This window comes from Biomphalaria glabrata, chromosome 11 (assembly GCF_947242115.1).
Source record: "Biomphalaria glabrata chromosome 11, xgBioGlab47.1, whole genome shotgun sequence".
Lineage (NCBI taxonomy): Eukaryota > Metazoa > Mollusca > Gastropoda > Planorbidae > Biomphalaria > Biomphalaria glabrata.
The window spans coordinates 2605541-2617862 of record NC_074721.1 but is presented as its reverse complement, the minus strand read 5'-3'; the positions used below and the strand labels follow the sequence as shown (position 1 = coordinate 2617862).

At 33.3% G+C, this 12322-nt stretch overlaps 1 protein-coding gene across 1 annotated transcript; it reads left to right on the top strand.

Annotated features, from left to right (window-relative positions):
- The first annotated feature begins 597 nt into the window (after positions 1–597).
- LOC106057413 (poly(A) RNA polymerase, mitochondrial-like) lies at positions 598–12060 on the top strand. Its single transcript, XM_056004729.1, has 8 exons — positions 598–932; positions 3605–3750; positions 3853–4074; positions 6214–6435; positions 6935–7161; positions 8368–8594; positions 9537–9629; positions 10890–12060. The coding sequence occupies exons 1-8, from the start codon at positions 608–610 to the stop codon at positions 11411–11413; spliced, it is 1986 nt and encodes a 661-aa protein (XP_055860704.1). The 5' UTR covers positions 598–607; the 3' UTR covers positions 11414–12060.
- The last annotated feature ends 262 nt before the right edge of the window (positions 12061–12322 follow it).

Genomic DNA, 12322 nt, shown 5'->3' with positions numbered 1-12322 from the left:
GACTAAAAATTTGAAACTAACAATAAATAATTATACAACTTTCTATCTTCATAAGCACTTATCGAGCCCTGAAGCTAGAATTCAAGTCAAGCAACTTTTAAAAAATTGCTTGTGAAAAGCTAGCACGGAAACCTTCTCACAGGTACCCTGCCCCCCCCCCCCCCCCAAAAAAAAAACAAAAAAAAAACTAGTCCACACGAGTGTTTGAACCATGGCGCACTGATCATTCTAATAGCATGAAATTGTGCTAAACAAAAATAAAAAATTAATTGCACAACTTTATTATTGTTAATCTAGAATCTAGATAGCTCTTTTATAATAAAATACAGACGTTACTTCAAAAAAATATTATTACGTCCTACCCGTAATTACATGATTGACTCAAAATAATTGATACAATAACACTTAATATAGATCTAGATCTAATAAAAGATTTTTTAATTAATTTATTTATTTATTTTAAAATATTTTACTTGTTGCTTCTCTCTGTCTTACCGTGGATAGAAATTTAGTATGCAGGGCGCCGTAAGTTGATCTTATATCAAGATAGGCTTGTATCATATATATAGGTCTGTGGTTCGTGTTTTATACTTTTCAATAAACAAAGATGGCTGCGCCCTTCCAAACTTTATGTCGCTTGACTTCGTATAATTCAATTAACAGTTACATTGTAACCAACAAGCGTTTAATACATCTGAACTGCCCCAAATTTCAAAAGAAAAAACTGCCAAAATCTAAGGGCGTTGAACTAGAAGGATTTTTTCCAAAGACATCGATAACACCAGCTAATGTAGGCAATGCGATTGGTGGCAGTCTGAGTCTTCGTAACAACAAAGTGAAAGTGAAAAACAATACAGTGAATAATGGGGGCATAGCCGGCATAGGGACTGATCATACCATTGATGCTTCTGAGGATAACAGAATCAATAAAGGTCATAGATCTATACCGAGTACTCATTTGTCTAATTTTGTAGACGTCTATATATATTTCTAGTTCAATATATATAATATAATATATATAATAATAATATTATATATTTAAAAAATTTAATATAGACTTATATCATGACATGAAATAATGCATATTAGATCTTATACTTATAGTGAAGTTATAGACTTATATATATGAATATGCCTAGCCCTAACTCACTCACACTGGGCCTAATTTACGGCCTAACAATTACAGTACTCTAACCAGTCTAACCCCCTAATTTCTAAATATATTAAAATTAAATAGTCTAGAGTCTAGACTGACTCTAGACTCCTACTCTAGACCTAGACAAAAAAATTAAATAAAATTAATTAGTTCTAAAAATGACAAAAATGTAGCTTGCTGCCACTTGCATATTATATTATAATTATATATTAGATAGTCTAATTTATGATTTTTAAAGCTAAGTTGTCTTAGAATCCATTTAGTTAAACTTCTAGACTAATCTAGACTCTATTACTATAGTATAGTCAGTATAGTCTATTAACTCTATATTCTAATAGATCTACACCAAGTGATCTAGTCTAGGTAATTTTTATATTACTCTTCTAGATTTTAGTACTTAGATCTAGTTACCATCTAGTGTAACCATAGACATATTGATCATCATTTATTTTTTATGATATTCATCTAAGGCTGAGTTCCTGCAATGTAAAATATCACCAAATATTGATCTAGAATCTTGATAATGTGACAGTATTACTTTTATATATATAAGAGACAGATGTACAATAAAATAATTTAATGCAATACATATATATAGATATAGATTTTCCAAAATGTAGATCTAAATTATTCTAAATAGATATTTATTAATTTATATAGATTATAGATATATAAATAGATCTAGATGTATTAGTTATTATTTATTTTAAAGTAGTCTTAACTCTAGTTACTAGTATCAAGGTTTTTTTTTTTTTTTTTTTTTGTTTAATAAGATTTTTATGTTCCATCAGAAAAAAAAAGATTGTAAACAGTGATTAGCCAAAACCTCCTGAAGGATGACAGTGGAGGGTGGGTTCAAATTTGGGCGTATTGGACTTAGGGTACAAGTACAAGACTTTTATTGGGGTCATTTATGGAAGTAAAGATGGTTGTTCTTGCTGACACACCTCGTTAAGCAAACAGATGAGTTTGACATCTGAAAAGAGTCCCTTTACTTTTTTTTTTGACACTGGTCACATTATAGCTATGTTCCTTCATAAGAGAAGATATAATTATGTCCTACTTGTATCCATGTGTCAATCTCGTTGTAAGTGCAAATTAATTAGAAAAACTCTTTAAAAAAAAGTCATTGGTTTTCTTGGTAATTGTGACCATTTCTTCCTCACTCTAATGGCACTAAGGAAGATCTATAATAGAGCACTTAGGTTTACCTAGCATATATTGAATAAGTAAATGCATTTATCTTTGTGTCTTTCTAAGTATTTATTAGGTTGTTCTTATATTTGTAGTCTTCTCTCCTTGGGTGTTTCCAAGTCAATTTCATACCAAAATTACTATGAAAATATGTGATTACTTCAATTTTTCATAAATTTTAAGGCCATAATAGGAAAGTTGAATTTTGACATCTTAATTTTGTCCCACTTTATCATTTAACTCAGCTCATAATTTTTTTTTGCCTTCCCTTTATCAGATGATTAGTAGATTAGCTAGACATAGACAGCATTTCTTTATCTTCTTATCTTCTTATATAATACAGACGTTACTTCAAAAAAGAAGATGATTACGTCCTACGCGTCATGCATTTAGTCATGCATATTAACCAATGACTTAAATTCTGCCAAGTCACTGGTTTTCCTGGCTAGCTCAGGCAACCCATTCCATGCTCTAATAGCACTAGGGAAGAAGGAGTATTTGTACAAATTTGTCCTAGCATATGGGACGAGGAATGTGCCTTTATCTTTGTGTCTTTCAGAGTATTTTATTAAATTTTGTTTATATATTATTTTGTTTATCTTGCCCCAACCTTACTTTTCAGCATCTATTCAATACCAATTGTTATAGGGCACCTTAACACTGATCTGTGACGTGGCAATGAGCTATATATTGGTCTAAACGGCTAACAGATTGCAATATCACAGGCCTACTATGATGATTGCTCTCAATTATTTCCACTTACTTAGACTTAGATCTTCCCACACCATTTGGGGCGTAGTGTGGCAAGCCCTATCCACAGAGATTGGTAGATTATCTCTATGCCAGTCCTGTAGCTATTGAGGTTTTACAGGTTAGGGTAACTAGCACCATGCCCAACTCTCCTCTTTCTGACTTCTATTTTAATCCCTCAAAGCTAATTATTTCCTTCTGCTTGATATATTTAGTCAATTCCACTACTACTGTAAATATATGTCAATAAATGTTTGGGATGCAACACAGTAAAAAAATAGAAAGAGGTTAAAATTTGCCAAGTTGCTTCAAAACCATACAATTATATAAGACAAAAATAGCAAATAGACATCCTTGTTTTACTTGACTTGAAATAAGTTTACTTCCATTGTTTAAAAAAAAATTTTTTGTTTGCAGACTTATTTTACAACTGTGACTAGACTGCCAAGTTCATATAATACAATGAAATAAAAATAATTCAGGCTCTTGTTTGTATTATTACAGTGCCCACATTTCAGCAAATTTTACAGAAAGGATATTTAGAATCTCGTCGAAGTTTACTTGTAAGGACAGACAATGCAGAGAATACCATGCGAAGTCTGGCTTCTTTTGGCCGCATCAATCATGCACAATATATCATGCCAGATAAGGTTGGGATAAGCACATTAAAATGTGTTTAATTAGTAAATCTTCATTGTATAGATAATTGTCTAGTTGGTCTTAGTTGGTAATTTTATTTATTGTGTTTTCAGAGTTTCGTTTTATTGGAATTCGCTAATGAAACAACTTCCACAAAGATTAAAAGCAACGCTGCGTTGTTTTCTCAATCAAATCAGTTTCCTTTGAAATCAAGAATTTTGTGTGACACTAGGGCGCATAATTTCCATGGCAAAAAAAAATTGAGTTTAATGCCACCTGCATCGGAAGGTAACTGGAATACAAAGACGTCAGACTATTACCCAATCCAAAACACAGTAAGTTTGATTTATTACTTGCCGTAATATGACCCGCTGCTTGCAGGCCTTAGTTTTTGGTATTACTGATCTACTGGTTTGAATTTAGATCTATGTTAAACATGGAGAATGTTCCCTTCACATTTTGTTTTTGTTATTTTGCCACAAAATCAAAAGTAGAGAGTGTGAAAATGGGTTTACCCGATTTGTTTCCTTTATTAATAGAGATACAATTAGGTACCTTTTGTCTATTTTTAGGGACCTCCGGTAGTGGTAGGGATATTAAACATACACTACGGCCTTCGCCATGGTCTAAAGAACATTAATGCCAAGTTTTATCAAGATTGGTCAAACGGTTTATATTTCTATGCAGGACTTAAATACATACATATGTATGCATGCATATGCCTTACTTAGTCAAACCCATAACACAGAATATGCACATTATATCTTAGTCAATTTCATTTGTTACACGTTTACACAATTTACCCTTGTGGTTGTATCAAGTTCGGTTTGGATTTATGGTAAAGCTAATAAATCTAATGGATTAAACATATTAATCCTGAGCAATTAGATATCATCAAATCTTTTATGAGCTAAATGGTAAACTAAGTAAATCATATAGAACTTTGCTAGAAATTATACAGAAACCAACTGCAGTGTAGTTTACTTTTAGTGGTGTATCACTATCATAAAGTAGTTTTCTAGTTGATATTGTTACGATCTTCTCAATCAGGCCTTCTGCAAACACTGCTTAACAACAACACATCTAACACAAGAACTTGACAAGAGCTTCTAGTAACAAAGTGGCGGTTTAATGACAATTACATCAATAGCCAATTCAACACAATTGGCTACATCAAATTCAAATGCTTTAACACAATAGAACTGCCTAACTTAACAAGTCTCTCTAGCTCGTACAGCTACATTTTCGAAGGTACCAAAGGTACCACAGTCCTTATGCCTTGCTGTTCTGGACTCAACTGTCCCTCGTTACACACTGTGTCTCTCGACCGTGAAGGCTCTTGATCACATGACCACAACACAGGTCATACTTGCGGTTATTAGCAGTACTGTCCATTGTCTATCGACAGCCGTTGACCTGTGTGATTGGCCTTAGTCGTGTGTATCAGTAGGCCGCACACACATTAACCCTTTCGGACCGCCACTGGAGTTACTACAATATGTTTATGCAGCTATGTATTTTATTTGAATTTTTTTCTACTTTGATTTCCTTTTATTGGTGAGTTTTTTTTTCCTGGATTGTAAAAAGAAACATGGCATTAAGTTTAAAGTAAAGTTCCCTTTCAGACCTTGCTATCCTTGGGGCAGATAATGTAAAGGTAATCTGTTTTCTCTGTTTCCATTAATGAGCAAGGTATCATGTGCCAGCACAACTACCAACTGCCTTTACTTTACCCAACTAAAGTTAGGTACATCTTAGAGTTGGGTGGACTCAAGTGTGTGCTTAAAATCCCGAAATTAAAAACCCCATTCTTCTCAGAGATTTGAACCTGGGACCTTATGGTTCAGAAAACAAGTGCTTTATCCCTCAGCCATCACACTTCTTTTAGGTGATTGCTACACACTGGACTCAAGGGTGTGCTTAAAATCCCGAAATTAAAAACCCCATTCTTCACAGAGATTTGAACCTGGGACCTTATGGTTCAGAAAACAAGTGCTTTATCCCTCAGCCATCACACTTCTTTTAGGTGATTGCTACACACTGGACTCAATGGTGTGCTTAAAATCCCGAAATTAAAAACCCCATTCTTCACAGAGATTTGAACCTTTGACCTTATGGTTCAGAAACCAAGTGCTTTATCCCTCAGCCATCACACCCCTTTTAGGTGATTGCTACACACTGATTGAAAGAGACCTTTACAAAATTTGTTGCACTGTATGTGCATTACTTAATTCTATGAGTTCCATATATGTAGTTCTGTCAGGTCCAGTTTTTGTTGTTTTAATGGAAGAAGATGATAGCTAGTTGTTAAGTTTTTTTTGCCTGTGGTTATGTTCGTTTATGTATTTAAAGCTTGGTTTAAACTTAATTGGATTTGAATTTAGTATGACCAAAATATTTTAATCAGGAGTAAAAATAATTCTATTTAATTAATTCAAACGGGAGTTAATTCAACAAACACTTTTGTCCTCTAGCTTGCTGAAGAAATGGAATGTTTGTCCCTGAACAGAAGCTTAGATGACCATGACCTGAGACAGAGGTTCTTCGTGTGCATGCTAGTAGAGGATCTATTTCAGACTAACCTACCAAATGTCAGAGTCATACCATATGGGTCTTGCCTCAATGGCTTTGGCTGGTGGAGCAGTGACCTTGATATGATGTTATGTTTGAACGATGAACCTTATTCAGGATTGAATGTAAGTCTTGGAACAAAGTGAATTTCATTGTTGTTGTTTTTTTGTGGGTTTTTTTTTTGCCTTTATTTAAGTTAAAATTTAAACTATTAAAACTTATCTACATACACGAGATTATGTTACGTTACATTATTTAAATTATCATGCAAAGCCACCTCCACTCTTCTCCACAGTGCAGTGACCACCCGCCTTTTCTTTTCTCAACCAGTGTCAAGTGGTCATTTGACTTGGGTGGACTTGGAGACATCCCAAACTTTAAAAATCCCATTTTTTAATGAAATATCTTGGTTCAGGAGCCAATAATTGTACCACCCAGCCATGCATGATATGAGGCTACTAAAAAGAGTTTCTTAGATTAATTTGTTAAAACTATCAATCAAAGCCAAACCCTCCCCCCCCCCCCCCCCCCCCCCCATATCCTTGCATTATTAAAGTAATGTATATGTGTTTACATTAAATATTAAATAATTTTATTGCTCTTTTTTTTTTTCTCTTTTGAAAGATGAAATCACAGTACGAAGTTGTGTCAGGGTCACAGTTCAAGTTTGTGACAGAAACGTTTATCAATGACAGGCACCTCGCACAGCGTACCCTGGCTATGGTGGCATCCTTGTTGGAGCTGATGCCGAGGGTGCAGAACATCGCCAAAATACTGAATGCCAGGGTGCCTATTGTACGTTTTGAACATGAGGCTGTAAAAATGGAATGTGATATCAGTATACATAGCATGTAAGTGAGGCTGGTACAAATATCTCTACCTTTAGATTACCTAGCATCTACAGATACTGTTAGTAATTAGCAATCATAGCATGTAAGTGAGGCTGGTACAAATATCTCAACCTTTAGATTACCTTGCATCTACAGATACTGTTAGCAATTAGCAATCATAGCATGTAAGTGAGGCTGACACAAATATCTCTACCTTTAGATTACCTAGCATCGACAGATACTGTTAGTAATTAGCAATCATAGCATGTATGTGAGGCTGATACAAATATCTCTACCTTTAGATTACCTAGCATCTACAGATACTGTTAGCAATTAGCAATCATAGCATGTAAGTGAGGCTGATACAAATATCTCTACCTTTAGATTACCTAGCATCTACAGATACTGTTAGTATTAGCAATCATAGCATGTAAAGAACATGAAAAATTAACATTTTTTAATATTCAATTAGATCAATAGCAGTTAGCAAAATTCTATGAAAGTAAAGAAATAAAGGAGACTTATTTAGTTAGCTGTGCTTGACAATGGTAAAACCTACATTTATTAGAAAAATATATTAACCAGTGTGTCAGCATCTTTACTTGGCTCATTAGGGTACCAGTATCTAGAAAGACTACATCTTTGTCCACTACAGATTGATAAGAACTAATGAAAATACAATAAATACTGCTAAATAAAAATCCACAAAAACTTGAGCTATCAAGTTTAATACGTAGAAAATAGTAACAGCTGAAGCACATGTCATCTTTCACTCCAAGAATCCAACTGCCTCCAATCGTTCCCCTTCTCACACAGCAAAACATTTAGTCTGCATACTCTTTACATTTATATTCTGGGAATAAATAAACAAAGTATTAATAATAATGTTAATGTTTTCTATTCCAATTAATAATAATAATGGCAATGTTTTCATTTCAGAAGATTAAGGATGAGTGCTGTGTTAAGCATTGCAAACCCAGTTGCAACCTACATGTTTTTCTAAACTCTTTCAAATATAAATACCAACAAAATAATATATTCGGTCTCAACAGACATGCTACTGTCACACTGGGGAAAAAAATCAAATCTGCATGTCTTTTTTATTTAGATAAATTCCAACTTTTCAATATCATTTACCATTATTATATTAATTTCATTTTGTATTCACCAATTTTTTTTAGAGTTGTCATAATAACTCTTGTTTCCTTGTGTTTTTTTTTCTTATAGAGACAGTATCAAAATGACAGAAATGCTTTATTTATATTCGGTATGTGATCCACGAGTCAAACCTCTAATGGCCACCATCAAGCAGTGGGCTGTGAGTCATAGTATGACCTCTGGGGGGGAGCAGCAGAAAGTCACCACACTTGGACTTTTGACCATGTTAATCTTTTTCCTTCAGACCAGAACACCACCTGTAGTCCCAACACTCAAGTATATTCAATCTTTAGCAAGTAAGTTGTTTCCTTCATTTTTCTTTTTTTTTTTTTTTTTTTTTTTTAAGTTTTGTTTTGATTTGTTTGTCTGAGAATAGCACATTTTAATATAGTGGCTAGTTTTGTGCAGGACCCAAAGTTAGAATAAGACACTACTTTTGGACAGGCACTCATAGATTTGACAGCACAGTTCTTATGCACCAATAATTAAAATGTATTATATTAAAACACAACAGCCAATAACAATTATATATAGATTTGATTTGAATACAATATTTGACCTTATAGTTTATGACTCTCAAAATACTTTGTACAAATTATACATCAACTTATTCTCATCACTTGAAAAATGTTTCACATAGTACAGATGTGCCTTCAGATTTGAAGATATTACATCCTAGCCCAAACCTTCCACGGAACAACGGGGTATGGCTGCGGGCTGTGTTCAAACTCGGAACCATCGAAACCACCAAACGACAGTTCGGCGCACACGCCAGGCAGAAACTCGCTGTGTCATCATTCCTAACATTGAGAATAAAAAACTCAGTAATGAAACTCGACTTGATAAGCAACTACGTGTGCTGAAGTCAGTTTGGTACCCTATATTGAAAACAACTTTATTAAAATTATTTTGTGCTTCGAATGAAGGAACTTATAAAATTTAATTCTGCAGTGCTAACAAGTGCACGGAAATTATTGGACACCTTTAAAACAGAACTTATCGACACTTCCCGACTGGATTTTGAACACCGGTTACACCACAAAAAGCTACCTACCTATATATATCTTTTCCGTCATGTAGGAAAAATTTCAATAAGAACGAAAGTCTTTTCCTGTCCCTGTCTTGTATTATTTTTTGTTTTGTTTCAGATGTTAGGCCCACAATTAATTTTGAAAGATAAGAAAGATAAATAAAAAAAATTTTGACTTTTATACTTGATTTCGTATAATATATTACAGAGCCATCTGAATCATTCAACATTGATGATATTAAATTTGCTTTACCTGGTGACCCTAACATTGTGCCTAAATCTAAAAATACAGAATCTCTGGGTAAGAATTATTTTACACTTAAGATATGACCAATTTTGGCTTATAAGATTCATATTTAAAAACAAAAATACATGTTATCAAGGAAACGATTTTTTTTTTCCTTTTTTCTTTACAAACACAAAAAAATACACAATTTTTTTAAATATACTTCACTAAATCTATTTTTTTTTATATTTACTTTGTAATTGTATCATTAGTAATAAAATAATCTTTATTAACCATGATGAAATTAGTTTTACAATGAGTACATTACACATAACAAAACATTATAACTATAGCAAACGAAATATAAGTTCACAGCAGTTTCACTCAAGCATTAAATGAGAAATGTTTCTATCAGTTGGATTTCAGGGAGTTCATTTGATTCTTTCTGAGCTAAATTCTTATTATTGCACTCTTCTGTTATTACATCTTGCAACTAATACTGTATAGAGAGACTGCTTAACAAAGAATCCCAGACCAAATGCCTGATTTGATCAGTTATAATTTTATTATAACAGCTAACCATTATTAGAGTGAAACAGTTATGATATGTACTAGGGAAAACAACGTGTAACTGTGCTAGTTTCACATGACATATCCATACAGAGTGTTTGTTCAAAGAAAAAGCTAAAAATCTACTTCCGAGGCACTGTGAATCTTGAAATCAATTATTGTAATGTAGTAGAGCAGAGGTTCTCAACCTGTGGGTCGTGACCCCCTTGGGGGTCAATTGACGATTAGCCAGGGGTCGCCTAAGACCATCAAAAATATGGATTGTTTTTGTCTTTTTTTCTATTGATGTGTGTGTGTGGGGGGGGTCACGGCAGTGTGTGGGATTGTAAAAAGGGGTCGCCGAGCATAAAAGGTTGAGAACCGCTATAGTAGAGTATAGGCTTTGCCAGTTCAGGTAACTTACCCCCTTCCAACTTTCACTACCAACCAGAAACCACCCTCAGCGCTTAAACAAAGGTTATAATTCTATGACAATACATCACTTAATTAAAGATGGCAATCATTTAAGATAAAAAGCATCCCTAGGAATTAAGATGAAAAACAAAATAAATTGATTTAGATTACAAAATATTCAGATATACTTAAATAAGTTATAAAAAAAAATTAAATTAACACAATGTTTCAATAATTGTTTGGATAAAGAATGTATTAAATAAGCAGCCTCAAAACAAATTAATATGACAATATGTAATGTAAAGTATGTATGCTTCATGTATTGTCTTTAAGTAAATGTTGTATGAACTGCCTATACTGTGTTTATTTCAGAGAGTCTACTACATGGATTCTTCTTATTTTATTCTGAATTTGACTTTGCAACTAAAAGTATTTCCATCACTGAAGGGCAAACATTTGATAAGCCTGAAGACACGCAGGCTGTATGCATGGAAAATCCTCTTTCTATCAGTTTGAACATTTGTCAGAATGTTGGCACCAAGTCTCTGGCAATATTGAAGGAGTACATGAAAGATGCCGTCTTAAAATTGGAAGATCTTGCATCCAATGATAAGACACCTGGTAGCAAACTTTCACCGTTGCTCTCTGGTAAGCCAGTCACCTCCAGACTTTCAGTTTTATATCAAAGCCGTGAGCAGGAGCCATCTGTGATGTTGGAGGAACTGATCAAGGAAGAATCTGTCAACAAGCCGGAGCTCAACTCTGATACTACAAGCCAGTCCATGAACAAAGTGGACCTTGTTAATAAAAGCCATTCTGATGACAAAGTAGACCTTGATAATGAAAGTCAGTCAACACAGACTATTGTGGAGTCAGGAATAAAAGATAGACTTTAATTCCTAAAACATTTTTTAGTATTTAAAAAAAAAACAAATTTCTAAGGAGATATCTAAGTCAGCAGCTGCAATAATTGCAATGAAATAGAAATAATTATCTGTTTCTTTTTCATATCCATTTTGATGTCAGAATAATCCTGTGTGTTACACAAGGATGTGTCTAATGAAGAGACAGTATCAATTAATAAATGCCTGAGATTATCAGCAACATTGCTAGTTGTTAGTTCAATATTCCTTGTCATCTATGACATCTAGGATACAAACTTTAATTATGACCAAATAGACAATCTAAGTTAGGCTCTTACAGATTTCATAGATAAATACAGTAAGCATTATAAATTTTTTTTGTTGAATGTACATAAACGTTATGATACTTATGTTCTAAGTTGTCTGTTATTGATGGGGATTTTTTCTGTCATCCACTGATGGAGGGGAGTGTGACAGTTATACAAATAATATTGTGATGTATAAACAAAAGTCTTATCAAGTGTGATCGTATTAGTAATAAGATACACAGTGTTTTTGTATGCATTTATGCATTCTATTTGATATGATTGGGATATGTCTGGCTGCTTTTTTTTTATTGATTTTAGTACTTGCTTTGAAACATTTATTAAAACAAAAGCAAAACATTGTATACAATCGCAGGGCCTTGTTTGTTTTAACTGTTTGATGATATTGTCACATCTTAAGCGATGTTTTTTTAAATTTATTTGAACCATCCAGAATCATTTTTTGCCACAACCATCATTCTAGAAAGCTCTATCAGGAGATCCTTAAGAGATTCCTCTTTACAAAATAAACAATTTAATCCTTTATTTAGAAATCATAAAAAGATTGACCACTCGCAATTAGCATAGCATACAAAAAAACTTTAATTCAAACAATAAATTCAGAAAAGTAGATTTG

Coding starts and splice junctions, on each gene's coding strand:
- LOC106057413 (XM_056004729.1), top strand. CDS start 608: ATGGCTGCGCCCTTCCAAACTTTATGTCGCTTGACTTCGTATAATTCA. Junction 6,436..6,934: donor AACCTTATTCAGGATTGAAT/GTAAGTCTTGGA, acceptor CTCTTTTGAAAG/ATGAAATCACAGTACGAAGT. Junction 7,162..8,367: donor GATATCAGTATACATAGCAT/GTAAGTGAGGCT, acceptor TTTTTCTTATAG/AGACAGTATCAAAATGACAG.